The sequence below is a fragment of the Herpailurus yagouaroundi genome, unplaced genomic scaffold (genome assembly GCF_014898765.1).
Source record: "Herpailurus yagouaroundi ecotype Mexico unplaced genomic scaffold, PumYag 159, whole genome shotgun sequence".
Lineage (NCBI taxonomy): Eukaryota > Metazoa > Chordata > Mammalia > Carnivora > Felidae > Herpailurus > Herpailurus yagouaroundi.
This window is the reverse complement of record NW_024412400.1, coordinates 7065206-7074028: the sequence shown is the minus strand read 5'-3', so window position 1 is coordinate 7074028 and position 8823 is coordinate 7065206. Positions and strand designations below refer to the sequence as shown.

General features: G+C 58.5%; 2 protein-coding genes across 8 annotated transcripts in view; one reads left to right on the top strand and one right to left on the bottom strand.

Annotated features, from left to right (window-relative positions):
- Positions 1–5057, top strand: part of GORASP1 (golgi reassembly stacking protein 1) — a 10334-nt gene extending 5277 nt beyond the window's left edge. For all 5 annotated transcript variants that reach the window (XM_040479835.1, XM_040479833.1, XM_040479832.1 and 2 more), the window contains exons 4-9: positions 354–440; positions 590–720; positions 951–1143; positions 1892–2042; positions 2514–2666; positions 2903–5057. In XM_040479835.1, the coding sequence (XP_040335769.1) occupies positions 354–440; positions 590–720; positions 951–1143; positions 1892–2042; positions 2514–2666; positions 2903–3165 (978 nt within the window). In that variant the 3' untranslated portion in view covers positions 3166–5057. The remainder of the gene's footprint in view (positions 1–353; positions 441–589; positions 721–950; positions 1144–1891; positions 2043–2513; positions 2667–2902) is intronic.
- The window catches only part of WDR48 (WD repeat domain 48), a 43892-nt gene continuing 40126 nt past the window's right edge, over positions 5058–8823 (bottom strand). For all 3 annotated transcript variants that reach the window (XM_040479831.1, XM_040479829.1, XM_040479830.1), the window contains 2 exons: positions 7711–7903; positions 5058–7074 (listed from right to left, as the gene is read on the bottom strand). In XM_040479831.1, the coding sequence (XP_040335765.1) occupies positions 6979–7074; positions 7711–7903 (289 nt within the window). In that variant the 3' untranslated portion in view covers positions 5058–6978. The remainder of the gene's footprint in view (positions 7075–7710; positions 7904–8823) is intronic.

Below are 8823 nucleotides of genomic sequence, written 5' to 3'. Positions count from 1 at the left end.
GCAACCCTGAGGTTGCCCGTGGGGAAGTACTGTGTATCCTGCTTTAACTGTGGGGAAACTGATGCTAAGGGGTTAAGTATTTGTCCACAGTCGCTGGCTCGGGGTTGGTGGAGTCAGGAGTTAACCCAGGTCAGATCGCAGAGCTCAGGGCCGTCAGCGGCGCCTCGGTGCTGCCCTCTACTGGACAGCCTGCGGAAATTAGGGGGTGGAGTAGGAGGGTCTGGGCTTGAGGTCCCGCAGGGCCTGGGGACAGAGGACAGAAGTCCCACTGAGTACCTGGAGAGGCAGGCCCCTCCATCCTCCCCGCCCCCAGCTCCAGGAGCAAGACAGGCAGTTGGTGCTTCTTTCCGCAGGAAGTGGAACCCTCTTCACCCGCCTCCCTTGCCGGCCTGCGCCCTTACACAGACTATGTGGTTGGCTCAGACCAGATCCTCCAGGAGGTGAGCAGGATTTGGCTTGCCCTCCCCGGGTCCCTGAAGGCTGTCGCCGCCGGTGTGGAGATGGGTGCTGGCCGCGGGGTGGGCCTCGTTTTCTTGGGGCCTCCGATTCCTGTGCTGGGAGCAGGGCTCAGACGCTGGCTTTGTCGTAGTCCGAGGACTTCTTTACACTCATCGAGTCCCACGAGGGGAAGCCCTTGAAGCTGATGGTTTACAACTGCGAGTCGGACTCCTGCCGGGAGGTGACTGTAACTCCCAACGCAGCCTGGGGTGGAGAGGGCAGGTACTTGCTCAGTGGGAGGGCTGCGGGGTGGGACCTGGCTGCTGGCCGTGGACCAGAATCACACAGGGGGGGTGTGGAGGCTGGGCTCTGGGTGCAGAGATGCTGAGGATGAACACGGGGCGGGGAGGCGCCCTTTTCGCTCTTCCACTGCCAGTTGTGGGTGGGGTTGGCGGATCTAGGACCGACTAGGGGACCAACCCCTCGGATCGACTGTTTCTGGGCTTTGGCAGTCTGGGGTGTGGCATCGGCTACGGGTATCTGCACCGGATCCCAACCCAGCCCTCCAGCCACCACAAGAAGCCACCTGGTGCCCCGCCGCCTGATGCCCCGCCACCTGATGCCCCGCCACCTGGACCCACCCCCCAGGACTCTCCTGCCCCTCCTCGCCCAGAGACCGGTTCCAGGCAGGGTGACTACATGGAGGTGCGTGGGGGGCATCTGCCAGTGGGGGGACCTTCCTGTGGGCAGAGGGGCCTGCCACCTGGGAAAAGAGGACTCTGGCATCGCCGGGGGCCCGTTTGTGGAGCTCTGGGGAGGACCTTTTGCTTCTGGGACCTAGTGGAAGCGGACGGTCCCGTCCTGGGACAGTGAAGCCCACTTGGGTTCTCCTGCCACTTGGGTCTGGAGGTGAGAGTAATGGCAAGGCACTAGTTGTCATTTTCATTTGAAACTGAGGCTCGGAGGTGGGCATAGCCTCGTCCCGTGCCTCGGTGAGTCTGGTAACGTCGGGTCAGAGGCTGGGCTCGCGGAACCCGGGCTGGGCGGGTGTCTGGCCGAATCCGTAGGAGAGCGCCGGACCTGCCTTCTCGGCTGTTGGAAGAGGCACCTGAGTGCCTCTGGGGCACCGGGCTGGTGCCTGGGGTCTGTACGGGGGGGGGCATGCAAGGATCGCTCCCCAGGCACGCTGGAGTTCAGGGAGGGCCTTCTCTTCTGGCGGGTCATGGGAGGACCCGGCCGGGTGGACACCAGGGGCTCCTCCTGTCAGCGCTGTGGGAGAGGCCACACCAGGCCCCTCGTGCCCAACCTGGACGGGGAGGGGGCAGGTCATCGAGGCTGTCTGCGCCTTCAAGCGGAGCGCTGATCCCCTGGCAAGCGTGGGCCGGGGGTTAGGGTGGACTGTGTGACCTGAAATGCCCCTGCCCTGTTCCCTCCTCGTCCCTGGCCCCCGCAGGCCCTGCTGCAGGCACCCGGCTCCTCCTTGGAGGAACAGCTTTCTGAGCCTGGGAGTCCCAGCCGTGGTGCTCCAGACCTTGGGGGACTTGCACGTCCCACGGAGACTGCTCTTCAGGGTCCACCTCCAGTCCAGCGAGTCATGGACCCAGGTAGCGAGCGGGCCCCGGACGGCAGGCTCGGGGGCCTGCCACCCCTCGGTGCTGGAGTGGGCGTCAGGTCTAGGGCGAGGCTTTCGCCCAAGTGCCAAAACCTTCCCCGGACCTGTCGTCCTGTGGCACATATGTCCTATGTCGTATATGTGAGGATGGTTGCAGGTGAGCCAGTGCCGCGTGCAGATGGGGGGACGGCAGAAGGGAAGTGGCCTGCTCAAGGTCACGCGGCACTCTGGGGACAGAGCAGGCAGGGTCTGGGCTCCCTGCCACAGTGCTATTCCCCTGAGGCCCAAACGCGGACTCTCTTCTTTGCTCGGCGGGAGGCAGTGGGGACCGCTTGGGGGTTGGGTGGGGGCGCCCCCACAGGCTGAGGACATTGCAGGTTTAGGCCGGGCCAGGTGCCCCAGGGTACTGGTCTTCCGGTGGTCGGGGTTTTGTGCTGGGAAAGACTCGCGCCCCTTCCTCTAGGCTTCCTGGACGTGTCGGGTATCTCCCTGTTGGACAGCAGCAATGCCAGCGTGTGGCCCAGCCTGCCGTCTCCCACGGAGCCGACCCCCACAGCCGTGACAGCCGCAGGGCCCGAGGACGTCTGCTCCGGCAGCGGTTCTCACGAGCGGGCTGGTGAGTGGCCGATGCCCACGGAAGCTTTCCGGGAAGGACCCTGGGCTGTTGGGAAGGCTGCCCCGAGTTTCTCAGCTCGGAGGGAGGCTGGCTTTGGGGTGAGATAGAGCCTCGTCAAGGCATTTGTACACTGGAGCCCCCCTTCCCCATCACCGCCTGGGCTGGGGGTTGGGGGTCAGAGGAGTGGCTGGCCCCGGGTCCCGCAGGCCTCCTGAGCCCCACCCTGTGTGTTTCAGGTGAGGCCACGTGGTCGGGGTCAGAGTTTGAGGTCTCCTTCCCGGACAGCCCAGGCCCCCAGGCCCAGCCAGACCACCTGCCTCAGCTAACCCTTCCTGACAGCCTCACCTTTACGGCCTCACCGGAAGACGGGCTGTCTGCTGAGCTGCTCGAAGCACAGGCCGAGGAGGAGCCGGCGAGCACAGAGAACCCGGACTCGGAGGCGGAGGCTGAGGGGGTGGCCGGCCAGGCCCGGCTCTCTACCCCAGAAATACTGCCCTAGGGTGGGACGAGGCCCGGTGGCATTTCACAAGGCCTCGGTGTGGGGCAGCAGCTTGGGCCGTGCCGCGCGGCCCAGCCTCCGGCCCGGTGTGTCCAGCTTCCTAGGCTGCAGCCCCCAGTGACGTGCAGGGACTTCGGCAGGCAAGGGCTCTTGTGTCCGCTCGGACCCTACTGGTCTCGAAGAGATGACGTGTCGGCCTTAATTCTGCCCGACGGTCCTGGCTTTGGGGAATCGGGCACTTGAGAGTCTCAAACGAGTCCATTTGGGGCGGTGGGAGGCTGGGAGCGGCACCCAGGTTAAGTTCTGCAGGAGCTGGGGTGGGAGAGGAAAGGACTCTGCTGCTTGGGTGGGACAAAGCGAGTGGGTAGTAAGGGGAGGCCGTGGGCCTTGGCATCTTTAGGCCACGTACCCTTAAGTGCGGCGCTTCTCCTGCTGTGGTCGCTATGGCTGTCCGGGAGGCCACAGCATCCAGGCGGGGTCAGGGGTGCAGATGGGAGTGAAGGAGGAAGGGACGGGTGTGGAGTGTTTGCCTGGCACTTCATGGGGCTGGCCTTGACTCGGCCCGCACAGCTCAGCTGGCCCTGCGTGTACTAGAAGGCAGCCCCGTGCCTTGGGGACCCCTGGAGCCGCAATCACGGTCTCTTCGGTCGCGTGCCCTCCTCTCCATGCTGCACTGCACAGGCGGTTCAGGCTGACATACGCCAGTCCCAGCTGGAGGAGAGAAGCAGTGAACGTGTCCACCTCTCCTGGGAGAGGAGGGGTGGAGACTCTAGGCCCTGCAGCAGAGACTCCCTTGATCTTGGATCATGACGTTTCTTCTTCCCCAGGGCCGACGCCCCTCAGACCCAGTGGTGCCTCCTGTCAGCTCCCAAACTTCTACAACCATCTCTTTTAAATACACAAGGCTTTGTCAGCCCCAGCGGTGAATAAAAATGACAAATTTAAGGTCACCATCCTAAGCAGACTCTTTCAAAGCGGGTCCTGACCGGACCTCTTTAGACACTGCTCCCGCTCCACGGGGGAAGTGGGGGGGGGGGGGGGAGAGGCGCTGGACGAGAGTGGGTAAGGGCCGCTCCGTTCTTCCCCACAGTTCGGGAGGAGGCTGCTCCCTCCACCTCCAGGTGCCCTGAGAGGCTAACACGAGGCCAGGTTTTCTGCTCTACTTGGCTCCTGCAGGCAGGGGAGGGCTCCATCCAGGAAGGGCCCCTCCCCTCCACGGAAGTGCTTCCTGACTTGGCTTCAGTCCCTCCCCTTCCTACTTGCTGATTGCCACTTGGGCTGCCTCTGGCCTTGTCTTCTAGCTGCCACCCAGCGGGAGGTGCCACCTTTGCTGCTTGATGTGTAACGTCTGCACTTAACGGGGCCCAGATTTCTGTTAGGCCCAAGGCCCACGGGACGGGGACTCTGCTCTGGGCGGCACAGGTCAAGTATACGGAAGGAGGGCCCCCGGTTAGCGAACACTTCAACTTCCTGGCACGGTGACAGCATCGAAAGCAAGCCCTTGTCAAACCTACCGGAGCAGCCGATAAGCTGCCAAACAGGAAGACACGGTATCCGAAGCCAGCGCCGGGGCTTGGTTCTTGGATGGTCTGGGAGCCCAGCGTCGGTCCGCCTGCGGGAATCCGGGCAGCGGAACGGCATCACCACGGGACCGTTCTGAGAGCAGCTTCCCTGAACTGCAGCCTGGGAGTCTGGCCCAAAGTGCCCTTCCCTTCAGAGCGGTGGCTCTTCCCTCCCTTTTACGCACTCCCCTCCTTAAACTGGGTGATAAAATGGGCGTTGATGCTGATTATTGTCAGGATAAACACTAAACATGGAACCAGAAGTTTCTGTGTAATCTGCTATGAAGGAAAGTGACAGGTGAAAGAAATAAATGTGTACTACACTTTAAATATTTTAATTAAAGCCTTTATTCTATACAACCGTGAAATACAGATTTTTACCCTTTTGGCATTGCAGGCTGTCAAATTTTCTGGAAACTATTACTGGTTTGACTGGAAGGAAAAGAAGTAGAAGCATGCCGAGGGTCAGATGGATGACAGGAAGGGAGTGCAGCCGCCCCTCACGCCTCGGCACACAGGGCAAAACGGCCCAGCAAAACCCGTTCTGTGGCCCAAGGCCCCCTCCCGCAGACACAGCTGAGGGCTGGTAAATGAGCTGTGGGGATTTTTGGTGGTTGTGTTTCTGTCATTAATTCACAACTATTGCTAAAAAATGTGCACCAAAAGTGCACCGTTGTATCCAACAGATAGAAAGGACTTTAAAAAAAGAAGCCGGTGGCTCTGTGCGTGAGGGGGAAAGACTCCTTGGGAACGTGGCACCTCTTTGCTGACTTCTTCAAAGTGCTGGAGGCAGTGACCTGTCCACTTTCCAAAGGAGCCTGACCGGCGGTGAGGGGAGCCCTGTCTCTACAGTCGTGCAGGCAAGGGAATCTCAAATGGTCAGGTCTGGCCCCGGGCCCGTCAGCTGCCTCCAGCGGAGCCCGGGAAGAGGACAGGGAGGAAGAAAGACCTTCCCCGCCCTCCCCGGCCCCTGCTGCCGTGGGGACTGACCGCACACGAGAGGGGGAGGCGACTGGACCCGAATAAACTGCCCTCCGAAGGCACTTGTGCTTCTGGCTTCATACAGGAGGCTTGTCTTAAGTAGTTTTATGGGGTGGACCGTTGTTCTGTGCTGAATGCAAATGACCTTGGGGAGGATCCAAAGTATTTCTTCTTGCCAAAAGTCGAAGTGTGTATCCCCAATAAGTTATATTCTGTACAAGACTCAAAGGATTCTAGGAAAGCTTTAGAAAGAACAGTGAAGAGAACTCTGGGTGCAGGCACCACACCACCGCCCTGCCTGTGAAACTCCGGAGGAACGAGTATGTGTACTCCCAGGACAGAGTATCCAGTCAGCTCACCAGGACACCAGGCGTTTTGGGTCGCGTGTAAATGAAGCTACCGTTCCATCACGGTCTTGGGCTTTGATGGCATCACACTGTTCACCCAGAGCGAGAGCCTGTGGCGTCGCCTGGCTTTTGCCCATAAACAAAACCGGGCACCGCGAGGAAGAGTGAAAGAGCCGCACCTCCCTGCGGCCCACGGCACCGCGGGGCACCGCAGGGCCCCGCGGGGCGCACTCCAGTCTGGCAGTCCGAGGGCTGCGGTCCGGCACCTGGAATCTCTACAGGTCTTCCTAAAGGAACGCATCTGAGATGCAGGGTTAAAACGAGCCCAAGGAGGAGAATTTATTTTGAAGTGGGCTGGCTCCTGAATTGTACAACAGCAAATTCCTATTAAAAATAACTGTCGTAAGTGTGAGAACATTTGTTGTGTTTGTTTTTAATGACCAACTCGGAAAAAGCCTTCATAGGTGCTGCGTGGATGGAATGTACTCTCTTAGAAAAGCTACAGAGCGTGTGGGTTTGAAGTTGAAACACAGTGACAGAGGTGGCTCTACCGATGTGTCTCTAACAAGTGCTAACAGACAAAGATAAGGTCCTTTGAAACAAAAGGAGGAAGCCGAGTCTGTGCTGGCCTGTCGTCCGTTCTCTGTACATCTTGCAAGACACAGTCCTCTTCGGGGGCGGGGGGGGTGGGGGCTGTCCTGCTCTCACTCTCTGCCTCCCTGGGGACAGCTTAATCTACACATGGAGACTGGTTTCTATATTACATCTCGATTAGTCGCTTCAACTGAAAGAGAATCTCGGTCCATACCAAATCGGCCGCTAGAAGTCTTGCTCCCACTGGGGCTCGGCGGGCTTCCTAGGACTACTCTCGGGGCCACGGAGGAAGGTGGGTAAATGCATACCCAGCAGCGCCTGCCCGCCCTTCACGTGGATTTCTGGCGGTAATGGAGGGTGAGGTCGCCCCCGCTCTTCCAGATGAAGTGCTTCACCGTCCGGAGGTCCATGTTTGGATCCAAAACCTGAACGGCAAGAAAACAGGTCATAAAAAATGTCAGAGCCCCTACTGCGTGATACCTAAGACCTTTATTGTGAACTCAGACTCTCAGCAGGCGACCCAGCTCGTCCCCACCTGCCGGCCTGCTCGTGCTGACACAGCCGCCATGACGCGGACACAAACCGGGGCCCCGAGAGACGTGCGGCTCGTGCGGCTGGGCCAGAAATCCCAACTCCAGCCGTTCCTCTGAGGAAATGCCTCGAGTGCACCTTTACTTCAAACAGCTCCCCCGGGGCGCCACCCACCTCCGCTGCGCGTCTCCACCCGGCACAGCAGGTGCCGCTCTGCGCACCGAGGCCAGCGGCTGTCCTTCTCTGGTCGGGGAAAGAAACAGCCACCGGCACATTCACATTTACCGTCTCCGTGTCCCTTTCCGGAGAACCTCCCCGGGGTAAACGGGAGCTTCAGGGTGGGCCGAAGAGCCCCTTCGGAAGGGGCCTCACCAGTAGGTGGGAGAGACCCAGCACTCCCTCCTCAGAGTCTCCTTAAAAGCAGAAGCGCCCCCAAAGGCCACAGACGTGGGAAGCGTAATCACACGACACCTGGCTTTCTGAGCATCAGCACTAGAGAGAATGGGGCCGCGGTCCTCGAGTGCACTTACCTGGTCCTGGCACAAAAGTTCGATTTTCTCCTCTGCCAGCACAGCAATATCCTCCTCTTTTTCCTGTTCCCCTGGCTTTTCGTTGTTAGAAGAGCTAGTGGTTTGCGACTCATTATCCAAGTTGATGATTTTCTCGTAAACGTGTTCCATTACCTTCCGGACTTGGAGCATGTCACTGGCGGAGAGTCTGTCTCTGCAAAAAAAAAAAAAAAAAAAAAAAAAAAAAAAAGCAAGGGCAGAGTGTCACGTCAGCCAATTGCCGGACGTTGTCTTACATGCTCTTTGGTGTCCCCATTTGGTAAAGATAAAGCAAACCGCAGAAGCATAAACCAATAAATGTTTTCAGTCACTGCCTTCATCTATTTTAGAATTGCCAACATATTCTCTATAGTGTCCTCCTGAGACACAGATAGTGGGTAACTGAGATTAAATGCACGTTAAGACTTACACATACATAAAGAACAGCCTTCCGGGTTTTATTCCCTTAAAGACTTTCCTAGCACAGCAGCAGACTGAATGCTCCTGGGAGGGAAGGCAGCCCCCGGTGATCACCCACAAGCCCAACAGCCAGCCGGGTATCTCCAGATGGATGTCCTGCAGGAACCTCAACTCTCCGTGTCCAAAACTACATTCATCAGCTTCCTCACTCCCAAACCTATTTCTGTATCACTGACGTCAGGTTGCCAACCCAAGCAGCTCAGGCTCAAACTCTGAAAGCCATCTTGAACGTCAGTCATTACAAGCGGAATGTAGGACTCGCTTTAACATAATCCGGTGTGTGTGTGTGTGTGTGTGTGTGTGTGTGTGTGTGTGTGTGTGTAGGTGGGTGGGTGGGTGGGAGGGGGGGGGGAGGCAGAGAAGAAGGAAAATGTTCAGACATGTGTCAATAACCCTGAAGCTGTTTGACAGGATAACGGGGTTCATTCTAATCTCCTTTTCGTTATGTCTGGAAATTTCCCTAACAAGAGGTTTTTAAGTCTTGTTGAATACCTCTCTTTTGCAACTCTATCCATCCTTACATGTGCAGCTCAAATTCCATGCCCTTCAAGAAGCCTTTCCAGAAAGCTCCAGCCCCAAATCCATTTCTCCCTCTCTCCTCATTCCCCAAGTATC